The 19,103-nt window shown below is 38.4% G+C and overlaps 2 protein-coding genes across 4 annotated transcripts; both read right to left on the bottom strand.

Annotated features, from left to right (window-relative positions):
* Positions 1 to 1,467: 1,467 nt before the first annotated feature.
* Positions 1,468 to 7,187, bottom strand: LOC110067681 (small ribosomal subunit protein eS7-like). The gene is made up of 9 exons (XM_020775043.2): positions 7,096 to 7,187; positions 6,828 to 6,903; positions 6,605 to 6,679; positions 6,396 to 6,473; positions 5,246 to 5,308; positions 4,262 to 4,323; positions 3,892 to 4,002; positions 2,783 to 2,822; positions 1,468 to 1,593 (listed from the first exon to the last, which is right to left on the bottom strand). The coding sequence occupies exons 2-9, from the start codon at positions 6,894 to 6,896 to the stop codon at positions 1,519 to 1,521; spliced, it is 573 nt and encodes a 190-aa protein (XP_020630702.1). The 5' UTR covers positions 6,897 to 6,903; positions 7,096 to 7,187; the 3' UTR covers positions 1,468 to 1,518.
* A 1,068-nt stretch (positions 7,188 to 8,255) lies between these two features.
* Positions 8,256 to 16,238, bottom strand: LOC110067667 (ras-related protein Rab-23-like). Of its 3 annotated transcripts, none has more exons than XM_020775025.2 (8): positions 15,972 to 16,238; positions 15,701 to 15,864; positions 15,381 to 15,466; positions 13,862 to 13,938; positions 13,147 to 13,226; positions 12,197 to 12,279; positions 11,606 to 11,689; positions 8,256 to 10,950 (listed from the first exon to the last, which is right to left on the bottom strand). In XM_020775025.2, the coding sequence occupies exons 2-8, from the start codon at positions 15,853 to 15,855 to the stop codon at positions 10,787 to 10,789; spliced, it is 729 nt and encodes a 242-aa protein (XP_020630684.1). In that variant the 5' UTR covers positions 15,856 to 15,864; positions 15,972 to 16,238; the 3' UTR covers positions 8,256 to 10,786. The 3 variants fall into 3 exon arrangements, with proteins under 3 accessions (XP_020630684.1, XP_020630685.1, XP_020630683.1); XM_020775026.2 differs by having other exon boundaries at positions 16,096 to 16,238; XM_020775024.2 differs by having other exon boundaries at positions 15,701 to 16,238.
* Between the last annotated feature and the right edge of the window lie 2,865 nt (positions 16,239 to 19,103).

The following is a 19,103-nucleotide window of genomic DNA, read 5'->3' as shown; positions in this document are numbered from 1 at the left end:
TGGTCCATCCTAGAAGTCTGGTTCGATTTGACATAGAAGTAAGTAAAGATGGGGGAGGCCGGAAGGGGGAACGGGTGGGGTTTCAGACGTGACGAAATAACGCTCTTAGCACGCCATATTCGTATACTCGGTATTGGACTGGAACTAGCTTGCAATGATGGCTCATGCAGGGAAATATCATGAAAAAGAGATTAATTTTATTTGGATATCAAGACTCCCCGCCGCAGGCCGTCAATTCCCATCCACGCCCCACCCCCATGACATACATGAAAAGAAGGGATTAATGGAAAGGAAACAAATTCACCCTCGAACACCTGCTTTGAACTTACTGTGTGCTAAGTATTGTTTAGTGTCATTAAGAGAGTCAACTATACAGGGGTATACCTCGTTTAGGGCGCAGGGGGAGGGGGATGCTGCTGTTTTTTTTTTTCTTTTTTTTTATCCATATATACTTTTTGCAGAGTTCTAATTGATTTGGGAGGTAGAGGGCTAGTTTCACGAAGTAGACGGCTGACACCAATTCGAATGCCAAAAACACAAGCATTTAGGGTGGTCCGCCAAGAAAGGTTTTGAAATCGAGAGGTTCTGAAATGCTATTTTACACGTTCTCCTGGGAAATAAATTTTGGGAAAGGTCAAAATGCCAAGAATATTAAGGGATTATAAAGACTTTATTCAATTTTTATCCTACAGTGCTAGTGTAAACTAATCGGAGACGTAATGGGTATACCACACCCTGACCCCTTGCCCCTCCCTAACTACAGGCCTTGACAGTCCTCAGAAAAAGACAGACCAAAAAACCTGTGTTTTCACTTAATTACTCTTTAAAACTTACACGCATGTATTACTTCACGAAAAGTCTGAGAACCCTGCTTTTGGATGCTAAATCAAAAGCATATACATGTACAGTCAAACCTCTCCACAATGGCCACCTTGGGGACCAAGGGTGGTCGTTGTAGAGAGGTGGCCGTCATGGGGAGGTAGGGAAGTAATATGACACCACGTTTTTTCCTTGGGATTCAACATTTTTATCTTAAAAACATGTTTAATGTAGCATGTAAATACGCAACACAATCAAAATATATCCATAAAGCAGAAACCAAACAGAAACAGAGACCAGCGACACACAGTATGGATCAATTTTCTTCACCTTTTACAATATCGAATGGCGTTTTGTATGCAACGTTCGTCAGTCATTGATTAACTGGCCGTTGTCAATACCTTATTTTGCCAGTTGAGGCGTGCTTTAGTGACCGTTGTATAGAGGTTAAAACAAGAGTGAAGGTATGTACTGTCCGCCAGCCGGAAGGTATGGACTGTCCGACTGGCTGTTGTAGGGGGTGGCCACTAGTGGAGGTTTGACTGTGGACATAAATCTGCTCAGTAGCTTCAAGATCTAATATTTGAAAAGATGCAGGGCATGCATGCAAACGCTTGTTGGGAGTGTAAAAGAATTGAAAGAAGACACTTTATATAGCACATCTAAGATGACATTTATTGAATTTTTCTACCACATTTTTCAGTCATAGCTTGGGAACTCAAACGTCACATCTTTGCCTGTGAGCTTCTTGTACACCATGAGGAAAGTGTCCAGCTGAAGAAAAACCAAAATTCAAGCTATTTTAGTTGATTGTTGAATTACGTGTACAGAAGTCCACTAAAACAAGCCTCATAATCATAGAAGGCACAATGATGAAGTTCTTATTAACTGAGAGTGAGGTCTTTACGCAAAATTCTCAAACTGAGACCGAAGTTTGAGATTTTCCCGTAAAGACCGGACGTTCAAGGCTAATAAGTTGTTTATTATGTGGCTTTCTGCATTGCTTTTGCAGGCCTGTAATCGGCCCGTGGGTATTACGGGAGAATGCCCTAGAATTGGCCCATAATGTCTGGTAATTCCCATTTAGCCATATCAGTTGGGGGATATTAAAAAAACTTTGCTGCTTTCAGAAACTTTAATTTGACATAGAAGTACCCTTTTTTATTTCAGCCCCTTGAAATAGCACATGAGCACCAACATCACACTGATGGTCATCAGAGTAATGAAGTGATATATGTTGCTTAATAACGTCAATGATGAAGACATTTGACTGATTCATCAGAGACAAGTTAATCACTATAGTTTCCCAATATGTTGAGTACACACTAATTGAGTACATGCTACTACTTGTACTAAACTGCACTCAAGATCTTTTCCTTCTGCACTACCAAATTCTTGCAATTTAAAAGTCACAAGGAATGTGAAAATACCCAGGAAATTAATTGCAGAGTTTTAAGAGCTGGGAACATTTTCCAACTGACAGCACTGAAAGTAGCACTCACTGGAAAAAGTCATTCCCAAAAGTAGCCACAATCTACAAAGAATAACTTGACTGTGCTTAAATTGTGACCAGTGCAATAAACTAGTTTTCTGGTTGTCTGTTTCAGGGTAAATGGCAAGTGGTGACAATAAAGTTTTAACGTTAAAGTCTGCAGACGAGCCAGTGGCCCACCAGGTCGGAGCTTATCCCGGTTTCTGTAGCATGAAGCGACTAGGAGTATTTCTACTCCCCCCTGGATGGGATGCTAGTCCATCCCAGGGTTACCCCCAGCATTAAGTTCACCAGTACCCATTTATACACCTGGGTAGAGAGAGGTACTGTGAGAGTAAAGTGTCTTGCCCAAGTACACAACACAATGTCCCTGGCCAGAGCTCGAACCCGGACCGCTCGATCCGAAGACGAGCGCACTAACCATGAGGCCACTGTGCCACCTCCCAGTTTTAAAACAAAGTTGATTCTCACCTTGTGATCCACATTTGTCTGCTGTGTTTTGTCAAGGTGACTGAAAAAGATAATGCAGAAATGAAACATACTGGTATCAGTGGACTAAGACAACATCGAGTCTACTTTCCATAAAGAAAATGTTCCAAGATCAGCAAAGCAGAAAAACATTGTATTATAACCAACCTTTTTTTCAAAAGAATGGTTTTTCATTTACAGAAGGCTTTTGATGATAATAACTTTTGAGTTCCCAAGTGTCTGCGATATGGCCCTTTCAACAAGTGCTGGTGCCCAACAAAGGCATGGGTTTCAAAGACAAGCAGTGACAGACAGAACAAAGATTCTAACAAATGCTTCCTTGCTGATGAATGTCCTTTTTAACTTGAGTATGTATGCCTTGAATACTCTCTCTGTGATTCTGAGTGGAACAATGGAACATTACAACTGTACATACAGCTGGACTTCCCTAATTTAAACCCTTTTATTTCAAATTCCTTATTGTTTTGAGCTCAAAACTATTTTCCTGGGATTTGCTCTTCAGTTATTTACTATCGGTTATTTCACACTCCCACTATCTTGAACTATTGTTCATTTCCCCTGAGAGTTTGAAATGGCTGAATGCAACTGTTCATGTAGTTCTCTAAATCATATCAAACAAAAATAACCAAACAGGCTGACAATGTTTAACTGGATGCCAGGTAACCAACCAGGTTTTATAAACCTTTTAAATAGCACCAAAGCTCTTAGTTTTGTTTATGGAGCCAGCTTTAACTGAAACACAGCTTGAGATACGTAATGGCTTGATAGAATATGTGCCATTTTCTCCCTGGTGTATCTGTAAAACCTTGAGGATGTAATAAAACTATCTTTTTCATAGATGTTGTTTCAGTCTAATTCGTGTTTTGGTGGCGTAAATTTACCGGTACTTTAACTATACTTCAGCAAAGTGTCCAAACTTTTTGTCCGAAATTTGTCTGAAATGAGATAAAGTGTCCGAAAATTAAAAGTCAGAAATAAAACATCCAAAATTTTGACCTCCAAAATTTTTGGCAAGTTAAGTTTTACACTGTGTTTGCCTGAGAAAAATACAATTTCTTTGATATTTCAAGCAACCATAACAGCATACTCACACTATGATTAGCCTTGAACCATCCATCTTCACCCGTGTCCTCTTTCCAACAATTTCACTTGGGAAGACCAGATCCTCAAGGATTGCATCATGGACAGCAGTCAAAGTTCGACTACAAGGAAACAAAGGATCTTAAATCAATAACATGGTTATTTCAATGAGTCAATAGGTGGCTACCTTTGATTTTTTCTTTCCTGTGCAAATCTCATAATAGCAGCACAATTAAATCAAACACGCTCATCTCAGAGAACGTTGTCTCTCATCAGAAGTCAGACTGGGGCGACAACATAAACTCATCACGGATGGGTTCTGACACTCATTATCCAAAAACAAATGCACTCTGACAAAAATGCAAGACAAATTCTCTGTACCTTCTGGGCCTCTTTTGCTTTTGGTTTCGTGACTTTCTTGTTTGTCTGGGAAGGATTCTCCTCTACAAAGAAAACAACAGAAAGTCAGTACTACACCGAATCATTTCTCAAGGCATTGCAGCCTTGTGGTTAGTGTCCTAGAATCCGGATCAAGTGGTCCGGGTTTGTGTCCAAGCCAGGGACATTGTGTTGTGTTCACTTTACTCTCACAATGTCTCTCTCCACCCAGGTGTACAAATGGGTACCGGCAAATTTAGTGTTGGGGGTGATCCTGTGAAGGACTGACATCCCATCCAGGGGGGAGTAGAAATAATCCTAGTTGCTTCATGCTACAGAAACTGGGATAAGCTCTGGCTCGCCAGATGGACCATTTGGCTTGTATGCAGGCTTTACCTTTTTAATTTTTTACACTGATTCATACAATGTGCTGATTCAGACTGACTGCAGGTAAAAACATGAAGATCTCCCTTTCATCTCACAGGAGTCACAGATCAGGCTTTAACTTCTCATAAGGGAAAGTCATAAGAACTCAGGACTTGATCGCTTCATGGTCAGAAAATGTAGGTCATGATTTGAACAACACCACATTTTTTTATGTGAGCAACAGCATAATAGTACTCATTGCCAAAACATTTGTAAAGGAAAATACTGTCACTGTATTACAGATTGCCATATGCAACTGACATCAATGTGAGAGTTATTTTTGATCTTTCAATTCAGACCAGTTCAAGCATCAGTGTTTCTAGAAAGTATATAACTAAGGTATTTGTAACATATGTGTAAAATGTACCGGGGTACTCTTAACGGCCAACAAATGTCTTTTTTTGGCCTACTCAGACTGTACTAAAAGCAATTGAGAAGATTTTCGCATAAAAGACCTCTGATAAAGAAAGGGTTAAAATGCATAAACTCAAAAGTCAGACACAATCAGGGACAATAAAAAGCAAAACTAAAAAATTAACAAATGTGTAGAAAATCACAAACCTGCGCAACAATGACTACATGCTTGCCACTAAACTTCTTCTCAAGTTCACGTACTAGACGGGTCTGACAGAAACAAAAAGAGCACAGAGTAACAAATTGAGATACAGGTCAAAGAGAACAATATTACTGATACAGTTATTTTGTGGGTTACACAAGATCATAGGGAGAATCTCAAGTAACACTGAGCACTGCTTAGATTTAAATTAAATCAAATTTACTCCTTGAATGGCAAGAGGTGAGATGAGGCATCACTAAAATATTTTGAAAACAGAAAATTTCTCATACACAACAAGATATAACGGAACACCTTTAACTTTTCCTTGTAAGGACACTGTACATATATATTTTCTTCCAAATCCCCCAAAGTAGATTGAGTTTGTCTATCTACATGTACATGTAGAATGAAAGCTAGAGGTCACATTAACTGGGGAGCTAGAAATATCAAAATTTCATAGTACTTGCACTTTGCAACCACTTGGTTTGGATGGTTCATCTCAGAAAGATAACATTTGTCACTCAATCATAACATTAAGTCAGACTGGGGCGACAACTACTTTCATCATCGAGTGTCCTTGTGGATAGTGAATAGGGCATATATATTAGGACTCCTATATTACAACCTTTTTTGAAAATGCGATGTAAAAATCTTGAATTTTGAAAACAATTGACTGGACTATACATCATGCAGTTTAGATAAGTCTTGTTCATAAATGCATGTAGCCTTGATTTGCCTTTCCTAATTGTTCCCTGAATAGAACTTGATTCAGCTCTATCACAATGACATAACAGGGATGTTTAGATTTGACTACGAATTTGAGATCGAGAACGGGTACGATTTTCGAATTTCAAACCAGTGATGTTTCCAGAGCCCTCGCTCTTCACGTTGGTTTTAGGTAGAGAGGGTAGCTCACAGGATGAGATGGGTATGTGATGTGATAATGTGAAGCCTACAAACTAGAATTGAAAAGTTGTTCTCGTACTCAATCTTGTACTCATACTGAAATCTTAAGTCCCCCAATACTAGCATGGTAATCACCACTGCAAGAAAAACAAGTACATCTTCAAAGACCAAAACAGAAATGTTTGGCAATAGAATTCTGCATACCCGCTTTCTCATTTTGAGTAGCTTCTGATTTAATGCTTTACGTACCTGGATCTTTTGAAAGGCTCTGATTTGCGGCACAGGGACAGAGATAACAATGGCCTTCCTGCCGGATACATCTATTTCCTGGAAGGGGATAATTTTGATACTATAATATAGGTAAGTTGTCTTGAATGACAGAAACGTAGTTGAAAGGTTTCAGTATAACAGCTTTGCATAGTATGCATTAACCAAAAGACAATATTTAAGCTTAATACCTTGGCTCCAGAGATGTAAAGTTCTCGTAGCTGTGACTTGAGATCGGTAGAGTTCATTTCCAGCTCCAGAAGGGCCTATAACAAGATTCGAATTTTAGTGAAGCTTATGAACATTCTCACACGTGAAGAGAAGTGGAAGACATATTACACACAAACCACCAAATAACACCTCATTCGGCAAGTTCTGAGCGAAAAACTTGACAAAGAAACGCTATCACAATACCTGAGCGATCGTCTGCTCGAATTCATCGGGTGCTTGGCCTTGTGGCTTTATTATTTTTGACTTAAGCATGGCTGATCTAGATTGAAATGACAAAAAGTCGGTTAGGAAAACGAAGAAATTAAGAAAGTTAAGGAGACCATCTTAATACAATCGTGGTTCAATCTTAAAGCCAAGAAGTTGAATAATTATGTGAGACGCGTAAAGTGACCATTTATTCACAAACTACGGATAACGCTGAGCGATCTTTTCCAAAATATATGCCACTCACCGCTTCGTAATGCAGGCAGCCGAAAAGAGACCGACATGCGCGGAAAAGCTGCTGTTCAAGAGTTGGCCGCGCACGACTGCGAAAAGAAATCTGCTGATCAGGTTATCGCGTGTTCAAAAGTTGTCAGCGCGGCCGCTAATCTCGTTCCCAGATCTGTTCGTCCACAAGAGATCTGGGAACGAGATTACGCGGCCGCAGGTATTCAATAAGATTCTAAGCATTCTCAAATGGCATTCTCTGATACAAAAGAAGATCTCCTTTACTGATGGAATGACAGGCAACACTGGCAGCATATTTAGGAGAGCTTGCCCTGAGCTCAGGGATGGGCGGGGATTCCCTTATAAAAAGGACGGGGGTGCTTGTCGCAAATTTTGAACAGAACCCCTAAGAGGTGCCAAGATTCTGATTTGTCGGCGTGGCTTGAATTTTTTCGCCCCTGAGAGGTACCAGTTTTAAAACAAAACATCTCTTATCAAAAACTCTTGCTCTGGACCCCGGGATGGTGGGGGGGGGGGGGGGGGGTTACTGCCATGTATGGGCTATATAGGTATGTGCCGCTGTGAAGGGTATGGTTTTCAAGTAGTTTACTCTAGCATAGGGTATATAGAATAGGGTATCATTTTTTGGTTGAAGACTTTATCTAAACTAAGGAAACCAGGAATTGCCAGGCAAAAAATGAAATCGGCAAGTTTCAATTTTTGACACTCAGCCTCAACAGCATCCATAGATGAATAATGTACTCCCCTCCCCGGGCTCTGGACCTTTTGAGGCTTAACACCCCAAGATGTACCAAAACCACTTTCTTAACCCCTAAAAGGTACGATGAGCACCCCCCAGGCCTTGAGTACCGTTTAGGTGTGATATTCGAAACAGAAAGCTGGAAAAAGCACCTTCCTAAGGAGATGGGATAAATTTGCCTAATTTGCCTAATTTAGTTTGTTTTCTTGGCACACCTGTAAACTAGCTGTGTATCCTGTAGACTCCACTTATCAAGTCTACTGGGATGCACTGTTACCATAGCTAAGTGTGTTGTCCAAGTGAAATAAACGTGTCTATGTCTATGTCTATGTCTTAAGAACACTTGTAGAACAAAGCAAGACTGAACCACTGAAATATTAATAAACAAAATAATGTTACTTTCTTACTTGAACTCAACCAAATCCATGACCAAAACAATTATAATTTATTAGAGAGTTATCCAAATAAACACAACAATTATCTTATTTTCAAAGTCCTAGCTAGGCTTAAAATTTTAATGTTAAATTAATTCCACATGGCAAAAAGGACAATTTGTACTTTGACAGTCTAGTACAACCATTCATTTTAGATTCTCACCAAGGTCACTTTGCTAGGGGACTGAAATCTAGTGAGACAAAGTTCACATGTTACAGGGGCCGATCCAGGATTTTTCTTAGGAGGGTTGCACCACTAAGAAATGGTGTAACTGACTGGTGAGGTTAACAAATTTTAAAAGCGAATTAAAGCTAACATTAAGAAGAAGGCTTCATCTCAGGGGAGGGGATGCACACCCTCTACACCCTCCCCCTAGATCTGCCCCTGTGTTAAAGGGCTGTCTTCCCCAGCTGGGGAATGAACCCTATCAAGCTAGATGATACTGGTCAATAAATGTGAATAGATAGTTTGTGTTAGCCCCTTCACCAAATTTTTCAGCAGGAAAAAAACTTGCTGTCAGGAACACAAAATTGTTTGTTATCACCAGTACAATACCGTTCTGGGTAGAAAACGAGTTCTTCATAACCTCAGTTAAATTTGAAAATATTACGTAGTCTTGTGTTAACAGCAAATGTTAATGCCATAGCCACCCTGTAAAACAGTTAAAATGTTACTTTAAAAGTACTGGTAACACAAAGATTGTTTAAATATATAAATATTACAATAGCTACGATTGTTGAATGTTATTGGAAGAGCTAGTTACTCAAAGTTAGAGTGGACACTTTTAATTGGTTTAATTTGCGAAGCTGAATTTACTGTTTGTTATAACTTTGATGGAGCTCAAATTTCATAAGTGAAATGTAACTTAAAAATATATTACTTTTCTCCCTGCAACATTTAACTTTAAGCTCTCATAGACTTTTTGTACTATCAAGAACTTGAACAAAATTTAATCTTTTCAGGGCTGTGCCTGGGAAGTGCAAGGGTGCCACTTGAGGCTAGCTTTTGCCTTTTGGTGACCAGGAAAACTTACTTTTTTCACGCAAGCTTAAGTTCTGGGCATTCAGGATTTCATGGTTATAATTTTTCTTAGACTACAGCCCTGCTTTTCAAGGACGTCCTTTGAAATATAACATTTCTAGACTCAATCTCTGATTGAAGAACGAAAGGGCAAGGAAACCAAGCATAAACCTGCAAAATATTATTCTATCTTTTGGCTGATATTTAGATTTGGCCTGGCTCACAGTCTGTAATTAGATAACAACTAACGACAACTCTGTCAACCAGATTTCCATGCTATATAAAAGTTTGTTTATTTTATTATTATTGTTGTAGTTATTGTTACTATTTTAAATTACTGGCAATGAATTAAGAAAAATCAAAAGCATAAGTGAATAAACTAATTTATTATTATTATTATTATCAGAACAAAAAACAAAACAAAAAATAAGGAACATAATTACTTAGCTAAGACTCCCCAGCAGACAACGGGGAATGACTCAGCATAAAAAAATCTAACACTATTACTATGACTTGCACCTCTCAAAACCAAAGTAAGGATGAAATCTCAATTTTGACAGTATTAAAATGCAACAGTTTGTCTGAGCAAGTGATCTGAAAAGGGAGAAAAAAATTGTACACTCCATACTCATTAAAAAAGAGTGATGCTTGACTGGGCAAGAGGTAGTCTCCTATGCAGACATTCTCATGGTTTGTTAACAAGTAATCTTTCCTTCCCACTGAGGGGAGGAAGATTGTGCAAGGAATGCCCTCTATTTAAGAAGATAAGCAAGAGGGAGAGAGCTAATATTTATCCTTGCCAAAGCAAAGTGAGCTAAAATGACCAAATCCTGTAAACTTCCTGAACCGAAGGTACGCCATAGACGTCCCTGAATGACCTTTTATAACATAACTGCGGCTGAACAATACCACTGTGCTTGTAAACTGTCATAGATATCGTACCTAGTACAAGTGAGTTAACTAGCTCTTTTTTTAATGGACATTTCTCATAAACAATCACGCCCATGTTGCCGTGTAATGTGCAAGCCATTTGCCATAAACAAAAACTAATTATCATTATAAAGCCAAAATGATACCAATTTCCTTGATTCACCTTGTTTGACTGAGCAATATTATTTTGTCTGTTAAGATCACGTAATGATCAGTTGATGCAATTTTTCTCCACCCAAATTACCCCAAATTTGAAACAATATTAATTCAAGAGAACCATAGATGTCTTTACACTGTAGTAATATATTTAAAGACAGCAAAACAACAAGGTCAAGCTTGTCTAATACCTGAACCATGATTTACAGAACTGTTCCAATATTAATTATTTTCACCCATAAGTGATGATAATGGACACATGTTTTCCATTCTGGTTGCTTGTGCATGGACGATGTCCAAGAATTGATGTTCCTGGTGAGAATGCTTTTCAAACAGTTTTTCAGTCTCCATACAGTAATGCTTCATTTAGTGAAGTTGTACAAGCATTGTAGAGTGCCCAGAAATTCAAATATCACAACAATGAGCATGATAACTTGCTCTTTTTGCCCTTTGTCCTTTGCTTGTTTGGTTTTAATGTGATAATATCTCCAGTCTCTACTTGTTGTGTTGTACGTGCATTGTTGTTGGCACTTTGTGAACTATTTACTGGCGAGGCCGTGTTAAACATTCCAGCAACTGTGAAATAAAGGGAAACAATGAATAATACATGTATATCTATCAAAAAGTGATCTTCATCTTCATAGAGTGCTATTTAATTGGGTGTCAAAAGTAATCAGGCAATTACTTTGGTTTTGGTCTACTACAGTTTAAGATTGACTGAGTAGTCTACTTGGTAAGTAGTCAATTTGGTTTTGGTTTTACAGCACTCAATTGAAAACCACTCTATTATTATGTGTAAAAACATACTTTGCTTTGCCCTAGTCCAGTACATTATCAACACTGACAGAGTTCACAGTTTTAGGGGCAAAACAAGTATTACTACTCCCCCTCAGAATCAAGTCAAGTTACCCAAATAGCTATCTTTCAGCCCTTCTTAAGCAATCATGAAATGTCAAAACCCAAGTTTCTGCAGTCATAAAATGCTAAAACTGTTTGTTGGAAAATGTCTGGATTTCATTTGAACTTTCTGACACATTTTGTATGCTTAACTCAGGGAATTTGTTTGTGTACCTGTAAGCGCCATTTTGTAATTACTTTATCTTCAGTCAACAGTTTGCAAAGACCCATTTATACTTATGGGAGAGGGGAGAGAAGCACTCAAAACTTCAAGTTACCTCGCCACTCAGAAACAGTGTTTCCACTACACTTAACAAAACTTGTTAAACTTTACCATTTTTGTGTTGAGATGATTTAGGTTCTTCTACATCTGCATTCTGCAACATTTCTAAATACTTCTCAGAGAGATACATGAATACTGCAAGGAAATAAATCCACAAAGCAATTTATGAAAAGAACTACACAAGAATGTTTCACTTGAAGCCAGACCACATGATCGTCATGATCAGGGGTTTAACCAGGGGTTTCATTATCATTCTCAGCAGGAGGGTAACTGGTTTTTACAGGCAGGAAAAACTTTTTGAACTGAACTTTTTTATTAGAAAACGTTTTCACTAGATGGTCAAACTAGCCAAGCAAAATCATCCTCACAGCCTATCAATTTGCCCGATGCCTTAATGAAACTTCTGGTTTAACACCCTAACCATCATGACACTGCACCTCTTAATCATTATTTGAGCGTAAATTTTTTTTGCTGGATATAATGGCTTTTAGTTGAAGAAAAGGTCGATTATTGCTACGATAAAAATCAGTTCAATTCATACGATGTTACCTTGACATTTAACATTCTGAGTTGCCATTTGCTCTGTGTGAAACCATTCTTACACGAAAATGCATTTCATCTGCACAACTCATTTTCACTCACCATCATTTACATTTAGATCCTCTTTCACCGAGGTTCGATAAAATTTTAACCTTAATTTCTTGGCCAGTTCATCTGCCTCCTCACTGAAATGAAGTAAAATAGAGCTGACATTAGACTGAAGGCAACAGATTGGGTCATTAATCAAATCGCATACTTAAGGCAGTGGAGTACAATTTAGATCTTCCCATGATCACTTTGGTATCAAGAATTTTAATGAAACTGACCAATTTACTAATGGCACAATTAATATGCCATATTGTTACATTACTGAGAAAATTGTTTGTTATTAATTAATTTGTGATTGACTGATAGAAGACAAACTTAACATTAACTTAATTAGTTTGCACTGGAGGGAAAGTTAATACACACGCATGCATCCAAAATTTTCTCAAGTTACTATCATACACACATGAGGCCTTACAGGACACTTGGAATGAAGTTGCTACAGGAAGGGAGCATAAACATGAATGTAACAATATGAAAGCTTGAACAATAAAGAATTTACACTACTCATGATATTTGGACATTCTCTCAAAAGGCCTAAAGACTTGTGCATTGTTGAGAGAATTTTCAAATAACTCTTGCACTGTCCTTATCGTAGATGCATTCCTTTGACTTCTACTACATGTAATGTGTACTAACACCAGAGTTGTCATTAAGGACTGTAACCCATAACACCAGTTATGGCTGACTGTGCTTGATGGGCCTGTGATGTCACCAGTGAACTTGCTGGTTGTTGATACATTTAACCCCCAAACAAATAAATAATGGGTGTGAAGATCAAGGAGTGAAGATCAAGGTAACAGGTGACCCAAAACTTAATGACAGCCCTGAACACAACTGGAGGTTACAGGTCTAACAACTACGAAGATCAATATTTCAATTGCAAAGAAACATACATTAACTTGAAAACATGACAAGAAATAATCCACCAATACAATCTCACTTACACTTTAACTACTGCTTGATCAATCAAGTCTATTTTGTTCTGAACTAATACCATTGGTATACCACCACATTCTTCTTCCACCTGTAAAAGGATGACGCAAAATGTGTATGATCAAGAAAGAGCTTTACGTAGTGCTTCTGCCCTTTTGATGGCCAAATACTAATCCCTTCAAAGTTATACACAGACTACAATTTTGACACGTTGCCGCAGCAAATTGCTGGTTTCCATTTCAAATAATCCTAACCTTGGTTGTTTAAAGGTTGGATCGTAGTTTTTTTCACCAGTTTAATCACTATTTGGAGCATAGTGTAGTTGGTTTTGTCCAGCCTTATCATCTTGGCAGTGATTCACCTGCTCAATGGTGCTACCCACCCTTACAAAAAACAAAGCTTTGAGTGTCTTGTCAAAGACCAGAGTTCACTGGCCAGTCATAAACTCTAGATCTTGAATGCGATTGACACCATCATGATACTCAAAATTGTCTCCAAATATATACATTAAAAATCCAAATACCAAATAAATGCTGAATCCTATACATGTACTGCATTGATAATTGTTATCTCTTCAGTCCTTGGCAGTGCATGCTAAACTATCTAACTTTGATTCTCCTTACCCATAAATGTATGATATCAGGCCATAGGAAGTAATGCTTGATCACCTTGGCAAATTCTTGCAAGGTATCAAAAAAATAAATATGAATAATGAAAAAGCTATACCTTGAACTTCCATTTTTCTACAGCCTCAAATGAGTCTCTGTCAACAGTTGAAAATACTATGGCACAAGCTTGTGCACCTACAGTCAAGAACACAAGGCAAAAGAACACTTGATCAATGTGCGAAACATTACTTAATGCTACTTGATCCTTGTTGATTTCCATCAGTCAGCAATATATGCGTAGTTCCAGACGATACCCATACCTCCCCCATGAAAGGAATTTTTTTCTAAGACCGCTTTTATTCAATTAGTAATTTGCAAGGATCTCCTACTAAGAATTAAAGTAACAACTTTGCTGTCCAGCACAAACTTGTGCTATAAAATGCAAAAAGAAATAAATTAAAACACTGAGTCTGTTTACTACCTAATAACACCATACTTCTCTTTTTAATTACAAGTAAATTGATTGTTAACACTTGTTTGTCCAATACGCTCAACTCCTGGCCAATCAGTCGCATGTCAGCATGCGTCACCGCTCTGATATCAACATATCAAATGTGTGACATCATTATCTTCATATTAATGTCAAAGGATGTCAGGAAATGAACAATGGACTCTTTATTCTGGGGGCTCATGCAAGGGTATCTTAAAAGATCCAGACAGTTCTTCACATTCATACATGGATAAAATAGAAATTATCAGCGATCTGAAGGAAGATTTTATACCGATGATGTTTCGAATGCCTTTGATCTTTGATATTCACCGGACGCAGCCAGGCGGAAAGGATTTTACAGTATGCAAGGACCCCTATTGTGCTCATAACTCACGCTCTCTACAAAGAACTCGACAATACAAAGAACACAAAGACTATCATCTCCGTAAAAACGCAGGCATTCAAAATGAAAACTCTTGAAACAAGGGTAGACCTATTTTCCTTGTTCGTCTGTCACTTTTATGCGAAGGTCAAGCTTATGATAAGAAACCAATGCAAACTTGTTTATGATATTGTGAATTGCTTATGAAGGCCGAAGGGTGCGCTAAACTTCAGAGAATGATGTAAAGTAAGCTTAAAAATAATAACAAAAACAAACCCATCAGAGGGTGAACATGACTCAATTACTTTCACTTCATTTTTCAATAAAAAATTAACCACCCAAAACAGTACGGTGTTAATTCATGAATTCGAAAATTAAGAGGAAATTAAAAAGTTTCCCTCATGACAAAGGTAGCTAGCCAGAGTATATAAAAACCCGATCGAATATTGTTAATAATCCATAGCCTGCACATATTGAGGATAGCAAATCATCCGAATAAAAACTGAGGCAACGTGCAATTTAATTACAAAAACTTGTGCAAAGCTTTAGCAAATCTGCCGCTCCAAAGTACAATCCCGATGGAATTCGAGAGTTTTCTTTTGAAATCGATTCCGATAAAACAGACACAAATCAGGTTCTTTTCACGCTTGTACTACATTTAAACCTGAAGATTTTCGAAAACTGTAGTAATCAGAGATCGCAAAGCACAGTTTTACTTCCACACCGTTAATACAGACAAGCAGCATTAGTGTACGAAAAACTTACCTCGATAATAAGCTTTCGTTATGGCGTCAAATTCTTCTTGTCCTGCTGTATCCCACAACATAAGCCGGACGTCTTCGCTCCGTATACTGAAACGAATAAAAAAATTGTTTAAAAACACCTTTTCTTTGAATAAAAATTTACCTAAAAACAACAGAAACGATTACTCACGGTTATAAACACTGCTTTAATATGCAGAGACGACTCGGAAATCGTATAACATTTATCAGAAAATCACCAAGCGGTCTTTTGATAGACTGTATCATTATTCCTGGAGGCTGGTTCAACAGTTAATGAAAACCTTACCCATTGTTTCCCCTTACCTGATTTGCCGTTCTAAGAAATCCACCCCTATCGTCTTCTTGTAGTCTTTGGTGAAAATGCCTTTGCAGTATCTCTGAATCATGCTACTTTTGCCAACGGCTCCATTGCCAACCACGACCACTTTGATCGCAACTTCTACGTCTTCTTCCCGCATGATGGCTAACTAGGAGGTGTAAATGTGTCTTTAAATCACCAAGATGTAGTTCGTGGGTGAACACTAACCAGAGGTATCTAATACTATGAACAAATTCCTTCGAGTTCTCGACAAACCTTATGATTATTTCCCACAACAAAGCATTGCAGCACGAACGAAACAAGTCCCAGGTTCGAGCGCGCGCAGGAGAACTTTGATGCAGAAAAGAACGACTCACGGAAGCAGATGCAGATCGCGTACCTCAGTTATGAGTTGGCCTTGTATGCAAAACTATTCCTTGTACTTCTTTGCAAGGAAGTGTTCCAATAACGAACGAGCAATGGGGCTGTGGTGGCAATATCGCGACGAAGAGGTGGATTTTTCCGAACTCGAGCTTTCAAGACAAAAAGCATTGTGGGTAATTTTACCTGGCGGCTCTGTTGCTATGACATTATAAACACTACAAGATCATGTTTTGTCCTCCTGACTAATTATTATAACATAATTACAGGTAACTTTATCTGTTCTTTATTTCAAAAGTCTGGTAGGAATTAAAACTTGAATATTGCCTTGGGACTACGTCGAGTTTTTGGTTCCACTGCCGAATCCAAAACACTCATGCGTAAAAAATGCTGTCAGTTTGTAGTAAAGCCTCTGAAAGGGCCTGGATTGGGGTGTTGTAATCTCAATAAAAAGTTAAATTTCATTCGGCGATTTCTAGGCTGCGTCGCAGACGGAAATATTCTTAGTTAAATTTGGGCTAATTCTCAGCAATGGGTAAAGCCAGCCATCATGAGAATCTCCCAGAGGAAACGATGGATGAACATCAAAGCTTGTTGTAAACGGTGATCGTCAGTGAGTCCAATGATAGACGATAAGCGAGAATGCATCAACAAAGCCACATCGACGAAAGCGCTTGTCCTTCATCCACGTCTCTGATCCATAGAGTAGGAGGACAGGTTTGACGTTGCTGTTGGAAGTCCTGCTCTTGGTCTGTAGTAGCAGTTCTTTGGAAGTCCAGATGTTCCTCAACTGCAGGAAAGCGACTTTTGCCTCGCCGATTCTGGCTTTGACGTCAGCCCAGCCCCCCTCCACCAACCACCCCTAATTATCACTGAACTACAATCCTTTGCCTCGTTAATTGTCTAAATACGTTAGTAGATTGAACAGAGGTTAAATGTTTTCATTCATTATAAAGCGATTCTCTACAATACAACTTGCTTTGACCAATCACAGCGTACCAACATCAGTGTTTCCCCGCGCCTTAATTTCATACCCAGATGTCACTCTGTTTTGGGAGACCTGGGTTCGAAATAAGCCTCTTCTCGTCCCCAGAGCCTCCATTTTTTGGTCACGTGGTCAGCGAGTAGCACTGGGGACGAAAATGAGGTTAGCCACACCTGACACTAGCTATGCGTCGACTTCTCACTGGTTCATTGCACTTAATTGTGATACCCCGGATGTGATAACTTCGCCGTTTTTTTACGAGTAATTTGTCATGCAGTGGATTCGAATTAATCTTCGGTTGGGCCCCGAACATTTAGCAAATTGATCTGAAATCGTAGTATACCTGGTTATATATGCTTCAGTAAATAGGTTTGTTTAGCTGGTTTCACAATATTTAAAGCTCTATTTGCTGAATCCGAGGATTACGGTGTTCATATATTTGGATTTTTCTTCAAAATCATTTTCAGTTAAGTTAGCTTATAAATGTTATTGTACATCCTCGAGCCAGACGCTTTTGTTGTCTGACTTTGCTTTGATGTCACCGCTTTCAAATAAGCTGAGACTAGTCTGCCTGTCTCTTCAAACATTTAATTTCCTTAGCCGGACGGTCTGTGAAAATCGGCACATGGCTCGAGCTTAGTTCCGATCAGGTTGTTGATATTTTTTTGCGCCAAAACAGTCGGTGAGATAGCAAGTAATTATGACACTGACTTAAGATATCTGAGACAAAATAGAGGCTGACACATAAAACGGGAGGGGAGAATAGGAAATGTCATCTGATCAAATTAGTACTTACACGGTAGAGAGTCAGTTTAAAGTGGGAAGTCATAATATGAAAAGTAAACTGTCATCGTACCCGTGCGAGGACACGTGTGAAAATTCATGCATGTTCCCAAACTTGAAGCAGCAGTTTGTTCAGAATATTTGAACGAAGTTGTTATTTGCAGTAAAACCCGCAAAAACTGATAACCTTGGCGAAACAGCACAAGCTGTTGCTATTTGTCTTTTACAAGATCATATTCTCTTGTCTTTTATCATTTAAATGTCCTCTTGCTAACATTATCAATTATCAAATTATACTCTGAACGAGTTAGATTCTTTCATCACAAGATGAAATAGATAGACGAGGAATTAATTCCAAAAGCGGTTTTAGACTCACTTTGCCTGGAATTACATAACAAAACTCCCTTAAAAACAGCTTTTTAATAATGAAGTTGTAAACTAACAAGAACTGTAACATGCCAATGCTATTTTTAATTTGTCCACTTCAATACCATATTCTAAATCATGACCTCAGGCGTGCGGTTTTGTGGCTATTAAAATACTTAAGACGAGTCGAATCTAGCTGTCGTTGATTTTCTTTTTGCCATTTTATATATAGAGAATCGTCTTTCACAGGAAGAAATGACTGCGCGCACGATTGGGCTGTTAAAATTCATGACCAGGCCTACAGGATATCGAAACGGCTGGATCAGGAATTAAGATACTATGAGATCACGGCTAATTTTACTTTTTGAGCGAATGAAATTGTCATAAATCCTCATACTTGTAGATATTCGCGCGTTCACTTTCATATATTGTTCAATAACTTCATCGGTCGAAAGTCACAAAAAGGAAAGAAAGCGGAGACAAAGATGTCGGCAATAGATCAAAAACGCGAACATACTGAAGGGACACTTTAATTTTGAACATTTCAACCTAGACATGGTTGATTTATTCATGTGGCTGTTCCCAATATGGATTTGAATTTGAATGCGATGAAATCAGCTTAAAAAGAAAAGCAACTTTAATTGACCGGATAGAATGATTGAAAGACGGAGACTTAAATAAAAGTGGGCGCCCTATTTGCATAGTAATTATGCAAACTGGAAAAAAAATAACAGAGCATTCTTTTGAAAAATAGGCATTTTTTCAAGATACAAACGACAAATCTTGTCTTATCTTCCTCGACTTGGGGGTCCAAAACAAAGGCAACACACACTGAGCAGGAGAAAGCAGCGAATTGAACAGAAAATTTCGTTGAGTGTTTACAAATTATCCTT

The sequence above is a fragment of the Orbicella faveolata genome, unplaced genomic scaffold, assembly GCF_042242905.1.
Source record: "Orbicella faveolata isolate gen_17 unplaced genomic scaffold, um_ofav_v1 contig_47, whole genome shotgun sequence".
Lineage (NCBI taxonomy): Eukaryota > Metazoa > Cnidaria > Anthozoa > Scleractinia > Merulinidae > Orbicella > Orbicella faveolata.
The sequence above is the reverse complement of the archived record's forward strand: the minus strand, read 5'-3'. Positions and strand labels throughout refer to the sequence as shown.

Bases quoted from the DNA above. Each gene is read 5' to 3' on its own strand.
- LOC110067681 (XM_020775043.2), bottom strand. From the start codon at position 6,896: ATGCTTAAGTCAAAAATAATAAAGCCACAAGGCCAAGCACCCGATGAA. The intron at 4,324-5,245 runs GTTTGTGATTTT...TTTTCTTTGTAG, and splicing joins ATGTAGTCATTGTTGCGCAG to AGGAGAATCCTTCCCAGACA. The intron at 2,823-3,891 runs GTGAGTATGCTG...TATCTTTTTCAG, and splicing joins GGTTCAAGGCTAATCATAGT to TCACCTTGACAAAACACAGC.
- LOC110067667 (XM_020775024.2), bottom strand. From the start codon at position 15,855: ATGCGGGAAGAAGACGTAGAAGTTGCGATCAAAGTGGTCGTGGTTGGC. The intron at 13,939-15,380 runs GTAAGTTTTTCG...TCTTGACTGTAG, and splicing joins AACGAAAGCTTATTATCGAG to GTGCACAAGCTTGTGCCATA. The intron at 11,690-12,196 runs GTGAGTGAAAAT...ATTTCCTTGCAG, and splicing joins GGATCTAAATGTAAATGATG to TATTCATGTATCTCTCTGAG.